A 14,602-nucleotide genomic window follows, 5' to 3' on the forward strand; every position below is an offset into this window, starting at 1 on the left:
GTCTATGTTCATCAGGGATATTGGTCTGTAATTCTCTTTCAATGTTGCATCTCTTTCTGGCTTAGGAATTAAGGTGATGGTGGCTTCATAGAAAGAATTTGGGAGGATTCCCTCTTTTTCGATTGCTCTGAATAGTTTGAGAAGAATTGGAGTTAGTTCTTCTCTAAATGTCTGGTAGAACTCAGCAGTGAATCCATCTGGCCCTGGGCTTTTCTTTGTTGGGAGGGCCTTTATTACTGTTTCAATTTCTATGTCAGTTATTGGTCTGTTTAGGTTTTCTATGTCTTCCTGGCTCAATTTAGGGAGGTTGTATGTGTCCAAGAATCTGTCCATTTCTGATAGATTTCCCTGTTTGCTGGCATACAAGTCCTTGTAGTAATTTCTGATGATTCTTTTTATTTCTGCGGCGTCTGTTGTTACGTTTCCCATTTCATCTCTGATCCTATTGATTTGGGTCTTTTCTTTTTTTAGTTAGTTGGGCCAATGGGGTGTCAATTTTGTTTATTTTTTCAAAAAACCAGCTCCTCGTTTGGCTGATTTTTTGTAATGTTTTTTTGGATTCAATCCTGTTGATTTCTTCTCTGATTTTAATTATTTCTCTTCTCCTACTGGGTTTGGGTTTGGTTTGCTGCAGATTTTCTAGATCCTTGAGATGACTTGAAAGCTCATCAATTTGGTGCCTTTCCAATTTCTTGATGTAGGCACCTATTGATATAAACTTTCCTCTTAACACTGCTTTTGTTGTATCCCATAGGTTTTGGTATGTTGTGCTGTTATCCTCATTTACTTCCAGAAAATTTTTGATTTCTCTTTTAATTTCTTCTATGACCCATTGTTCATTCAGGAGCATGTTGTTCAATCTCCATGTGTTTGCACGTGCTCTAGGGATTCCTGAGTTGCCAATTTCCAATTTCATTCCTTTGTGGTCTGAGAAGCTGCATGGTATGATTCTAATTCTTTTGAATTTGCTGAGACTTGCTTTATGGCCTAGTATGTGGTCAATCCTAGATAAGGTTCCATGTACTGCTGAGAAGAATGTAAAGTCCTTAGATGTAGGATGAAATGTTCTGTAGATATCTGTTAGATCCATTTGGGCTATAGTGTCATTTAAATCTACTGTCTCCTTGTTGATCTTCTGTTCTGTTGATCTGTCTATCTCTGAGAGTGGAGCATTGAAGTCCCCCAGTACTATTGTGTTGGGGTCTAAGTCTCCCTTTAAGTCCCTTCACAAGTCTTTTAAATAAGCTGGTGCCCTGTAATTAGGTGCATATACATTGATAATCGTTATATCTTCCTGTTGAATGGATCCCTTAATCATTATATAGTGCCCCTCTTTGTCTCTCCTAACAGTTTTTGTGGTAAAGTTTATGTTGTCCGATATTAAGATGGCTACGCCCGCTCTCTTTTCATTTCTGTTGGCATGGTATATCTTTTTCCAGCCTTTCACTCTCAGCCTGTATGGATCATTGTTGGATAGATGGGTTTCTTGTAAGCAGAAAAAGGATGGGTTTTGTTCCTTAACCCAATCAGCCAATCGGTGTCTTTTAACTGGACAGTTCAAGCCATTAACATTCAATGTGACTATTGAGAAGGAGTAACTTTGCCCTGCCATTAGCCAAAGATACTTTCTAATATATGGTTTGAGATTCCTGTGATCTTTTGGTGTGAGGTTTCCTACCTTTACCTTCTTTCATATTGGTGACCGTGTTTCTGTGTTTCTGTATGTAACACATCTTTAAGCATCTTTTGCAGGGCTGGACGAGTGGTGACAAATTCTTTCAATTTCTGTTTGCTGTGAAAGGTCTTTATTTCACCTTCATTCATAAATGAGAGCTTTGCAGGATATAATATTCTGGGCTGGCAGTTTTTCTCTCTTAGCACCTGGGCTATGTCTCGCCATTCTCTCCTAGCTTGTAGGGTTTCTGAAGAGAAGTCTGCTGTGAGTCTAATTGGAGATCCTCTGAGAGTAATCTGGCATTTCTCTCTTGCACATTTTAGGATCTTTTCTTTGTGTTTCACTGTGGTGAGTTTGATTACGACGTGTCGTGATGAGGATCTCTTTTGGTCATGTTTATTAGGGGTTCTCTGAGCTTCCTGTATTAGGATGTCTCTGTCTTTCTCCAAACCTGGGAAATTTTCTGCTAGTATCTCACTAAAAAGGCCTTCTAATCCTTTCTCTCTCTCCATGCCTTCAGGTACTCCTAGAACCCGAATGTTGGGTTTTTTAAGAGTATCCTGTAGATTCCTGACAGTATTTTTTAGATTTCTGATTTCTTCTTCTTTTCTTTGATTTGATTGTTTCCTTTCCTGTTCTCTGTCTTCTAATTCCGATATTCTCTCTTCTGCTTCACCCATTCTGTTTTTGAGGCTTTCTAATGTGTTTGCCATTTGATCTATTGAGTTCTTCATTTCATTATGATTTCTCGTCACTATCACAGTTTCTTGTTCTACTAGTTGTTTCATTTCATTTTGATTCCCCCTTAATATTTCATTTTCACGAGAGAGATTTTCTATCTTGTCCATTAAGGATTTCTGTAGTTCAAGAATTTGTTTTTGAGAACTTCTTAATGTTCTTATCAGTTTTTTGAGATCCGCTTCTTGCATTTCCTCTATCTCTTCATCTTCATAATCTTGGACTGGGGGGTCTTGTTCATTTGGGGGCATCATAGTGTCTTCCTTGCTCTTGTTAACTCTGCTTCTATGTTTGTGGCATGTTGGAGATAATTTATGTTTTTTTTTTTTTTTTTTTGCTGTGGTGTTTTTTTCTCGTTATACTATGCCTCTAGGTGGGCCGTCTGCTTTGATGGATCCTTAGAGGCTGTGGTTGGTGTGGCCAGTGAGCTCTGCTTGATTCTTCAGGTTTGAGGCTTTGCAAAAAGTGACTCTCCTTGCTCCTTGCTGGATCTCTCTCTCTCTCTCTCTCTCTTTTTTTTTTTTTTTTGACTCAGTTGGGAAGTAATTCCGAATGGCTCCCGTTGGTTCCTGCGCTGAGTAGATTTTGTGGCTCGTCTCCCGCAGTTGGTTTTCCACGCGGTGGGCTCCTTGTAGGTCCTCTGTGTCACATCCACTAGATCTGGAAGCGTTTCTTCTGCAGTTTTTTTCTTGAATCTTTTCCTGAGGCCTTGTCTCAGCTGGTGATCCAAGGCTCCACCTGGGGCTTCTCCCGTGATCTTCCTCTCTAGGCACTGTTGCCTAGGGCCAGCCGGGCCACAGGATCGCCGCCCGCCGCCGCTGTAGTGCCTGCGCGCGCTCCCCGGGACTGGGACCGCGGAGAGAGGTACTCGGGATGCCGCCGCCGCGGCAGAGCTGCAGGCAGAGGCGGGAGGAGGAGAGTTTCTGAGGCTTTTGTCTTACCTCTGGTTCCCGCGCTGGCGAGACTCTGCGGCTCGGTTCCCGCGGTTGGGTTTCCACGCAGTGGGCTCTCAGTAGATCCTCTGTGTCACGTCCACTAGATCCGGAAGCATTTCCTCTGCAGTTTTTTTCTTGAGTCTTTTCCTAAGGCTACAGTAATTCCACTTTTATGAAACTTTATTTTCGCACACTAATGGCGCACATCCTCACTATCCGCCATCTTGGCTCCGCCCCTGAGTCCCAATTTAAAATGTATTTTGGTGCTAGTGATTATGTCGTCCTTGACCTTGGATACGTATGTCAGTATTAAATGCTATATTCTTAGATTTTGTAATTGAACCTGTTCTGTTTCCTTTGCAAAGTGTTTTACAAAACTGTTTTAATGTGGTGGTGAGATTTGACGCTGTTCTTGAAGTCCTGTGTGCTTCCTCCTGATAACATATCTTCATCATTTTAGAGCCAAGTTCAGTTCTGCTTTCTTTGTAAATCAACTACACTGTTAAATTTCAGAGAAGGATATTCTGTTTCTATAGCTGGGGTTATTCTGAACAAGTAGGTATGGAATGGTGGAACTATTTTTATGTAAAGCCTTGCAGGCTTCAGCACCCTTGTCTCTCTGTCCAAAGTACACACCACCCCGAGGTGCACTTGCTAGTGCTGCTAACCCAGCCACGTCAGGTGTTGTGAAAATCCCTGGAAGGCTCTGTGTATGAAGAATTGGTATTAGTTCTTCAACTTCCAATTCAGACACATCTTCCTCTACAAAACTTTCCCTGCATTCCATAAACAAGTGTAATTTCCTACCCACATGAAGCCCATGTACTCTGAACTTGTGAATTCGTAGCTTTGGTCTTCTTTGTGGCACATGTGAGGGTGTCTTAAGAGCCTTATGTTTCTGTATCCTCAGCATTAAATTCTACATAAATCAGAGGCCTGGATTACAACCCTAATGGTGACTTATGAGCTAAAAGTCATCACCTTTCCTCTCTGGTCCCGTCTCCTCATCTGTAAAATAATGAGACTTGGACTGGATGGCCTCGGACATCTAAGCTGTTCTGACTGTTTACTGCCCAGGGAAGGCAGTAACCATTGTCGATGTTCGAAATGTGCATTCCCAGCAAGAGTGAGGACAACGTGATGTCTCAGACTATAGGACTCTAAGGAAAAACACCAGTGAAGTCGCAGTTGAAACACGACAAATAGGGGTCCCAGATTTACACAGCACAGAAATAAAAGAGGAAAAACAGAATGCAAATAGCAGATGCTGTTCCGTCTGCCATCTCTCCTGAGGGGTGCATTCCTGGGGCGATGTGAGCCAGGACAAGGCATGGCTTTCATCTCTCGGGCTTGGCTCCTGTATACTTTGTATATTATGGGCAAGTTGCTAAGAGGAAATTTGATTGTTTGAGCATTATAGCATTTGATGTGAGCTGCCTATATCTGGCACTCAGCAGAATTTTTAAAATGAGCTGTAGTAGAGTACCTGTGGAAGGGATGCCAATCTCTATGGTGGCCACAGAGAATCTAGTATTCAGGCCACCAGGAATCTAGAGAGAAAAATATGTCCAAAGCCACATAGCATCTTACGGAATCGTCCTGGGTAGTTTTTGCCTACCTCCTCTGTAGCCCTGGTGTGGACTTGTCTCTGGTACAGCTGTTGGTACAGTGTTTTGGCGTTTTTCTCTAGGAGTCACTGATTCTGTGTGAATGTGTGTGTGTTTACGTCACTCAGTTCTGCCAGGTAAACTCCTGCAGCAATCACAGGTCCTAGGTGTTCAGGAGATTCTGTGCGTGCATCAGGTCACGGGTTGATGGCTCTGTGTGCTTCACAAAAACATTCTTCAGATTCTCTCACCATAGTGAAGAAGCGATTCTGTTTTTAGTAACTTGAGCTGATTTCTGGGATTTTAATTGTCCTCTATCCTTTTCCAGAGTGAATGTAAAGTAGCAAAATTCCGCGATTATGAAGAAAAACTCATTGTTTCTGCATGGTATAACAAGGTGAGTTGAAATTCAGCTAATGATTGGATGTTTAGGACACTGTGATTTTCACAATGGCCCAGGTCATGACACGTTTGTGTATGTAACTGAAGAGAAAGTTACCCTAACTGTGTGTCCTAGAGATTTTCCTTTCACTGTCAGTCATGATTGATTTTGTGACTCATCAACCTCAAGCTAATACATGTAAAATCATGGGCATGTTGATAAATATTTTTAAAAATTATCTTATTTGAGCTAAAACATTTTTTGTTATTTTTTTAATGCAGGGAGTACACTACAATAATTGTCTTATCTGTCCTACCAAGGAGCAAATAGCATAAAGTCATTGGCATTGTGCCTTCTTTGTGACCTTTGAATTGGTCATCCAGTGATATCAGGCACTGAGGACTGTTTTGTTTGTTCCTCTGCTGTTTCTTGTGCATAATTCTTTTAAGAAATGAGAGTTAGATACTACATTATTCATGTTGCAATGTGTCTCTGTTGAGCACCCACTATCTCCCATGTACTATACTAGTTGCTAGTAATGCTACATTCAATAAAAATTTTCTTAATGTGGTTTAGTGTGAGGGAGTCATGCCTTCCCTTAGGAGAAATCCAAGAGTTGTGACCCTGAGGGTTACACCACCACTTGCGAGGCCCACATCCTCTGTTGTAGAGCCAGTTTGAGTCCCAGCTGCTCTGCTTCTGAACCAGTTTCCTACTAACACAAGGGGGAAGCCAGTAACTGATGGTCTGAGTACTTGGCCCCTGGCCACCTATGTAGGAAACCAGGATAGCATTATGGCTCCTGGCTTTGGTTTGGCCCAACCTTGGATGTTGTGAGTATTTTGGGAGTAAACCAGCCCATGGAACTTTCTCTCTCTCTCTCTCTCTCTTCCTCTCTCTCTCCCTCTTCCTCTCCTTCTTCCTCTTCCTCTTCCTCCTCTTCTATCTCTGTAACTCTTTTATTTATTTAGGTTTTCAAAGTACTAAATAAATAAATCTTAAAAACAAGACAAAACTACAGTAATTTGTCATGTATCAATACATAGGTAAACAATAGTAAATTTAAAGTATACTGCTGGTTCTCAAATGTTAGCATGTATCAGAAAAGTTTTGTTAAGACACAGTTGCTTTTGCGCCTGTAGAGCTTCTGATTCACTAAGTCTGTGTAGGAGCTGAAAATGTGCCTTTTTAGTAAGTTGGTGATGCTATCCTAATCTTGTTAAGCCAGGGGCCATATTTTAAGAACTACTGACCTATGTTTTCATGTTGTGCTGTGTCTGTTCATAGATAGTGGATTGACACCCTAAACACAAGAATTTGGTTTGACGTTTCTTTTATAATTCAGTCCAATTCCAACAAATTATTTTAAACTACTGTTTTCTATTATTTCAAGGTTAGTCACTTAAAATAGAGAAATCTTTTTTTTTTTTTGCTTTATTAATAACATTCTCATGCGCAGATTAATCCGCTTCTGAACCCTTATAATCTTCTATAAAATGAGGACAATCTAGGCTTTACAGGGTTATTTTGATCATTAAATGACTATGTATGTGAAAAGCACTTGGCAAACTTTGTACGTGGCCATGTTATCATGTATATATATATAATTCTGTTTTCCCCCAGAGTCTAGCTTTCCAGAAGCTGGGGATGGAATCCAGACTTGTGAGTGGAAGTGGTGCTTGCAGAGACAGCGGGGCATGTGCACCTGCGCAGTCGTTCTTAGCACAGCAGCGACACATCACCAGCACCAGAAGAAACCTCTCTGTTAAAGTTCCTGCTGCAACACCCGATTAAACTGTGCAAGAAAACCAAGCAGAAGTTCCCTTATAATATTTTGTACCTTCCAGCTAACTACCAGATTGAGAAAGGAAGCTTATGATGCTGAATATCAGCTATTTAAAAATCAAAATACGTCAAATTAATTGTGCCAACCAACTTTGAAAACAGTATAGAATTAGCTGTCTCTCTGGAGGAGTACATTTAAATAACTGGAAGATGTAATCAGGCATACATCTCAGACAAGTATTTGTCTTTTGAGAGTAAATTATTTCAGACTTACTTTGTGTAAACTTAGTATTTTCAGTTGTTAACATTAACTTGATTCACTTTTAATATGTAATCAGTAATGTGTTATTTCAAAATGTATATAGATTTGTAGGTTTTTTTTTTTTTTTTTTTTTTTTTTTTTTTGGTCCACATAAAATAGTTTTGAGGCAAGCACATGGAGAATTGCACAGAGGTGATTTCTGACTTTACACACATTTTACTTCTGATCTTCAGTTCTTTATCGACTGTTTTGTCATGCCATGGATGATAAAACATCTGGAAGATTAGCTATTAGAGTGAATTTTCTGTGGCAAAAGTAACTAATTGGCAGTGGTGCAGACTCTGAAGATGTCATAATTCTGTAGGTGTATGTGGTAAAAGCTTCTCAACAGCATGGTTGAAACATTTGTAAGGAGTGACTTAAAACTTTTTTTTATTTGGGAGGCAGAGAAAGACAGGAAGAGCTAAGAGCTCTCATCCACTGGTTAGCTCCCTAACTGCCTACAATGTCTATGACCGGGCCACGCAGAAGCTGAGAGCTGGGCCAGGAAGGAAAGCCAGGTCTCCCACACAGATGGCAAGAACTCAATCCACTCTGCCTCCCAGGGTGTGCATTACTAAAGGAAGCTGAAATGAATGGCAAGCAGAGCTAGGACTCAAACCCTCACACTCTGGTGTGAGTGGGCCAAAGCATCTTAACCTGTGTCCTAACTGCTAGGCTTAACACTTACCCCACAGTTTACTTTCTGATAGAAAGCAAGATGAACTACTTTGTGTGAAACATCTGTAAACTTTTTATACAATTAGGAGGATTTCAAACATACCACAACATCACAGTTTTGCTCCTTAAAAAAGATACAGTGGTAAAACAACACAGGATAAGTTTGATTGTGTTTCCCAGTTAAGCAGTTTGTCTTGATCTGAGTTTGTGATATGGAGTAACTTCTGCCCAAAGCTCTTAATTTCAAAGATGTTATTTTTAATTTTGGGGTCCATTTTAAAAGTCACAACTTTAGAATTTCAATTAAATTGTGTTAATTCATTCTATCAAACATTTTGTGGTCACAAGCTACATGTGACCATTTAAACTAAATTTAAAAATTCAGGTCCTTGGTGGCACCAGCCACATTTCACACACTCAGTAGCTAAATGCACCTAATGGCAGCTGTTTTGGACAGCACAAATACAGAGTATATCTATCAATCATTGCACAATGTCTTGTTGAATGCCACCATAGTAAATCTTTTTACATTATTGGGGAAATACTCTGATACTAGAGCATAAGAATTAAATATACTCTGTTTCAGATATAAAAATTGAACTGTGACATAACTAGCATCCTGTATTCTCTATAGTTGAATACCTTAATGTTGTGACAACTCTGTCTTTCCAGTGCTCTTGAACAGTGACCTGCTTAGCAGCCATATCTCTAGGCCAGGGCTCGGCAGATGTTTTGAGAAGGGAAAAGTAGGATATATTTTAGACTTTGTGGTCTTACTGAATTGCTGTCTCAAGCAGTGAACTCTGCTATTCTACCATGAAAGCAGCCATGCACAATATGTAAATAAGATGAGTATGGCTGTGTTTCAGTAAAACTTTATTCACACAAACAAGTAGTAAACCAGATTTGACTGGCACTCTGTAGACCTATGATCTGGAATTTGTTCTTAACCTTCTTTGCAAATATGAGTATTGTTCCATTTACAGTGTTACTCATTTAGATACCAGGTTTAGGTTCTTGCCCAGTAATTTTTTTTTAATTTTGAGTTGCTGAAAATATAAGAACTTTTTACAGCATCTGGATCTCTGAGATTTGGGAACATCTGTCAGGTGATTTTGCTTCATCAGGGTTACTTCTGTGACTGACTACCTCTTAGATTTTGATGTTTTTATCGGTATAATTATTGTTGGTTTGCATTTTCGTATATTCTTGTAGTGTCTGTTTTCCTGTGACTTTTAGTGAAATGAAAAAGTCTTTGAAAATATTTTAGCATGCTATTAAAAATTTTCTAAATATTATAGCATTTGGGTATATTTTGGTCAAGGAAGATGCCCCTTTGGTGTTTCTATTTGCCTATAATTCAGATTTTACAAGTTCTTCAAGCTCCCTTTTAGTAGAATTTATTGTAAAACATCAATTTCAATAAATTAATGTTTCACAGTTAAATGCTCATAAAGTTTCAATTATTACACTTGGAATTTCTAAATAATATGTTTAATTTCTAAATAAGGACATAAGGCTAGAAGATTCTTTTTTCTTAATAGAGAAATTTTCTGACTTTTCTAGTTGATAAGTGGAATTTTAAATATTTGATATGTCAGTATTTATACAGGACCAATGTAATTTAAAGTTCTGTGTTACTGTGATTTATCATACATAAATTCAGGAACTGATCAGAAGTGAGATCTTTTCCACATCTGGTTAATGTGGTGAGATTGACACCCTGTGGGTGGTAAAGCGTTAATATTTTGTTATGAAGCATAATTTACACACATCTGTGTTGTAAGAGGGGCTTGAATGCATTTATCATAGAAAAGATATTCAGCATTTATCTATTTGCAAAGGAATGGACTGTCCTAGTGATTATAAAGTAGAACCACAGACCAATTTGGAAATGATTTTTAAGTCTGAACATTTGCCAGAAGACGATTCTTTACCTTTTTAAAGATGTGTACATCTAACAGTAATGTTTATCCTGAGATTAACGTATTGAGAAATTTGAAGTTTATTCTATTTTTTCTATAAATAAGACTGTCAAATTAATGATTTAATAGAGATTAAGAATTAATATCTTATCTAGAAATATTAGTCTTAGTATCCCCTATTAGGAGGTCATCATCTTTGAGAACTGGAGTGTTGATCTGAATGTTAGTTAATACTTCCCCATCCACACCTGCTTCTGTGTAGCGGCACATCTGTCTCTGTGACAGGGTGGCTTTCAGGATGGACTCCTGTCTGTGCTAGGTTCTCTATATGTATATGTAATGAAAACATTCCTATGTAAAATTGTGTGCACATGATTGTATGCATACATTCTTATTGTGAACCTCTACATTGCAAAGAAGTACCTTGGAAATTTGTAAAGCACAAAGCATAGAAGAAAACCGTGTGCAGTTCTTACTCTTGATGTTGCTAAAGTGTCATGTTCAGTTTATAAAAGGTCCTTTCTATTTTCTATGGCAAAGACTTTGACACTTGAAAAATGGAAGCAATACTTGATTTATTTTTGTAAGTATTTAGGATATTATTTTAAATAAATGATTGTCCAATAATATAATAGTTGTAACATGTCTTAAGTAAATAAACTTTTTGCTTCTGTGTCTGCCGTTTGTGATATTTTTAATGAGCACAAGTACCCATTTATTTGCTCTTTCAAAGAACTGAAAGTATTGAGAATGGTAAAGAAAAATAATTGCATTAATGCTTCCAACTATTTGTTTCTTTTTAATTTTTTTGTGAGTGAAAAAATGTATAAAAGGGAGTTGGAATGACATATGCCTGAGGCAGCCCTCAGGGACAGGTGGACAATAAGGAAGAAGGAACTTGTGTCCCTGAAATCATTTAGCTGTGTCGTCTCTCTTTTTTAAAAAATATGTGTTGTTTGGGAGATTTCTCTCTTCCTTCATCCTATTTTCCAATATGTACAAGTTTGTTGAGAGGAGTTGTGGAATTGGTTTGTAGAGAACTGTGTTCCTAGCATATGTCTTGTAAAGGCTTAGTTCTCTTGCTGTTAATGAATGCTCAATAAATATCTGTTTACCTGTGGCCTGGTAAGGTTAATGTGACAGAGATGTGCAAGGATGGAGACAAAAGTGAAGCTCTTTCTCACTTTAGATCTCCAGTATCTCAAAAGTGCTGCCCCAACTAACATTACATTATTCTGGGACTGGTTCACCAAGAGCTAGCCTAGATTCTGTGTCTGCTCTTCGTTCAGTCTGATGGCTGCTATCCACATTGAATATTTAAACTATTTCACGCGAGAGTCAAACACACAGAGAGAACTCCCACCCACCCTTTTACTCCCCAAATGCCTTGTAATAGCCTGGGTCGGGCAGGTCAAAGCCGGGAACTGGGAACTCAATCCAGGTTTCCCACTTGGCAGCAGGGACCCCACTACTTGAACCATCGCCTGCTGCTGTCTCAGGCTCTGCATTAGAGGAAGCTGAAGTGTGAAGCAGAGCCGGGAATTGAACCCTGATGTTTTGATGTGGGATGTGGGCAACTTAACCACTAGGTGAAACACCAGCCCTCTTAAGTTTTAATTAAGAGTATATTCCCTTAGTGCAGCCAATTTTGAAATGGCTAGTGGCTACTCTGTTGGGGGATGTGAATATAGAACATTTTTGTCTCAGAATGCTGGACAGCTCTGTTCTGAATCCCCAGCTTAATTGAATATATTTCTTGTCTCAAGCTGCAGGGCATGTGAGATCACAGTGTGATGTTCAAGATTAGAGCTTTGGCTCCCTGTTTCTTTGGTTCACAAGTTTTTGTTGAAAACTTGGCATTTTAAGTGATGAGTGAAAACTGTGGAAATCATAGCCCTTTGGTCTATTATTATTGCTGTTATTATCAGTGCATCTTTGTTTTTAGATATTTACTCAGGCTAATTCTGTAAGAATCTTTTAGTTTAGGTTCACTGTTTCCATAGTATTCAGATGATTTTAGACAGGTTTCCTCAAACATCTTGGGCCAGTAGTGTCAGCCATGCCTAACAGACTCTGCATGTGTGCTATGTCATGCCTTCTATGCTCTTAACAGGTATTTCAGAATTCTACATTGGCGCTACCTTCCTGCCTATGACCATCAGACATGACTCAGGGCTTCTGTCTCCTGAGGATGCACAGAACCTTTGAATGTTCATGACCTAGATTATCCTAAGAATATGTTTGAGTTTGGGAAGCTCCAGTGGACATCTCTTCCCAAGTTTTCCTTCTAATTCTCTTGTTAGCACCAGCTGGCATTGCTACCTTGGGTTACTGCAGTATACAATTCTATCTGGTTTTTCTTTTTTACACCAAATACCCTAAAGGATGGTTTGCCCAGAGTAAGCTTTGAGTCAGCTCAGATAAAGAGAAGTTCTGAGAATGGGACTTTTCAGGACACTACCATTGAGGTCAAATAGTAACAGTTTCCTAGGGGTGGCAGTCTTTGTGATGCTCCAAAGCAATTTTCTCTCCAGTGGCTGCTTGGTACTGGATGTTCACAGCTACTGCAATTGCCAGATGGTTGCTTTCCAAGGGTACTTCACAGCTGGAGAGAGGGGAACCACAACAGGGCGTCAAAGCAAGGCTGGCTGTTCTTACTGGGAGTCAGCATCTTAGGCAGATGCTCACATTGTTGCAAGACTTTGGTTCATTTTCAGTTCTGGAAATGTTGGTTTTTACTATTTGTGCAGTGTCCTCTGCTTTTCTGAGCAAGTAGATTTTTGGTGGTCCTCATTTTTCCATCAGAAAAGCTCTCTGTACAACTCCAGTTCTTGAAAGTAGAAGAAACCTTCATAATCAGTTGGTAAAGCCCCTATTTTATAGAAATAAAAGTAGGGCACATAGAGGCAGAGGGCTTGCTCATGGCAAGAGAAAATCTACAGCCCACTGCAATGTTAATTCACCTGAAGCTAACTTCCCCATCCCGCTTCCTCTAAATACTCAACAAACATTTTACTGAGCATGAAACTGTTAGGTGCTAAACCTATGTGAGCAGTACACAGTCCTGAGAAGTTCAGTATAATTGGAAAATTACTTGGAAATAAAAAAATCAAAACTTTAACTCTCAGGGATTGGGGTGAGTGTGGAGGGTAGGGCTAAGACACTAGCGAAGTCAAGAAAAATACGGGTGGTGACCTTTAACCTCTCTTGTAGGAGGATTAAGAGTCTGAATTACAGGGGCTGGCACAGTAGGTTAATCCTCTGCCTGTGGCGCTGGCATCCCATATGGCTGCCGGTTCTAGTCCCGGCTGCTCCTCTTCCAATCCAGCTCTCTGCTGTGGCCTGGGAAAGCAGTAGAAGATGGCCCAAGTGCTTGGACCCCTGCACTAGCAGGAAGAAGCAACTGGCTCCTGGCTTCAGATCGGCATAGCTCCAGCCATTGCAGCCATTTGGGGAGTGAACCAACGGAAGGAAGACCTTTCTCTCTGTCTCTACCTCTCACTGTAACTACCTCTCAAATAAATAGATAAAATCTTTTTTTAAAAAAAGAGTCTGAATTATAGACATTTCTTAGAGAAAAAGCTTTTATAGGAACATGAAAATGGTAAAGGACCTGGCTTGTCTAGGGAGCTGGTAGTTCAGTAGTTTAGGAGGCAGTTGGAGATGTGAGCAGGTTTCAGGTCACAGAAATTATCACAGACCCTGCCGAGGAGCAGGCCCATACATACAGCTGTGCAGGCTCAAGCTCCATGATCCAACTCCAGAGGGCACCATTCACCTGGACTACAATTGAGTGGCATCTTGGGTTTTACAATGTTACAGCCTTGCTAAAGAACTTGTCAATATGGCAGGCATTTGGCGCTGGTTGAGATGCCCAGATCCCATAGTGGAAAGGTTCAAATCTCAGCTCCACTCCTGATTCGAGTTTCCTGCTCATGCACACCATGGTAGGTAGCAGGTGATGGCTCAAGTACTTGGGTCCCTGTGGGAGCCCAAGGCTGAGTTCCTATATCCTGGCTTCAGCCTGACTCTGTCCCAGCTATTGGAGGCATGTGAGGGAGTGAACCAGCAGCTAGGAGTCTCCCTCTCTCCCTTCTCTTTTGCTCTTTCTCTCCCCCCTCTTTCCCATCCACTTTCCCTCCCTCCATCTCTCTTTCTCTCTCTTTCCTTCTCTAATTAATTAAAATTTTGGAAAAAAAAAAAAAGGAATTATCCTGTAGTCAATGCAGAGAAGACTGTATTCTAGGAAAGCTCTAGGGAAAAGATCAAATTGCCTGGGGAAAGAAAGATAACAGAAATACAAGTACGTTCTCCAGTGGCAGATCAGCGCAGCAGCATTACTGCTGTCGCTTATGTGGTGGGTTAACCATGTTACTGTGATATGCATCTGTCTTTGGGCCTCACAACTACCAAGCAGGTGTATCAGAGTCTAGGATAAGTCATGTGTAGTGAGACTCCCCAAACCTCTGTGGCTAACACAAAATGGGTTTACTTCTCGCATCCTTTGTCCATCTGGAATCAGCTATGACTCTGCTTCCTGACTTTGTCACTCTGGGCATGGATCGACAGACTC

At 40.1% G+C, this 14,602-nt stretch overlaps 1 protein-coding gene across 1 annotated transcript in view; it reads left to right on the forward strand.

The window, feature by feature from the left end:
- The window catches only part of HOOK1 (hook microtubule tethering protein 1), a 68,718-nt gene extending 58,016 nt beyond the window's left edge, over positions 1–10,702 (forward strand). Inside the window, exons 21-22 of the mRNA XM_062191432.1 lie at positions 5,284–5,352; positions 6,961–10,702. Of these exons, the coding sequence (XP_062047416.1) occupies positions 5,284–5,352; positions 6,961–7,131 (240 nt within the window). The 3' untranslated portion in view covers positions 7,132–10,702. The remainder of the gene's footprint in view (positions 1–5,283; positions 5,353–6,960) is intronic.
- Positions 10,703–14,602: the final 3,900 nt, after the last annotated feature.

This window comes from Lepus europaeus, chromosome 5 (assembly GCF_033115175.1).
Source record: "Lepus europaeus isolate LE1 chromosome 5, mLepTim1.pri, whole genome shotgun sequence".
Classification (NCBI taxonomy): domain Eukaryota; kingdom Metazoa; phylum Chordata; class Mammalia; order Lagomorpha; family Leporidae; genus Lepus; species Lepus europaeus.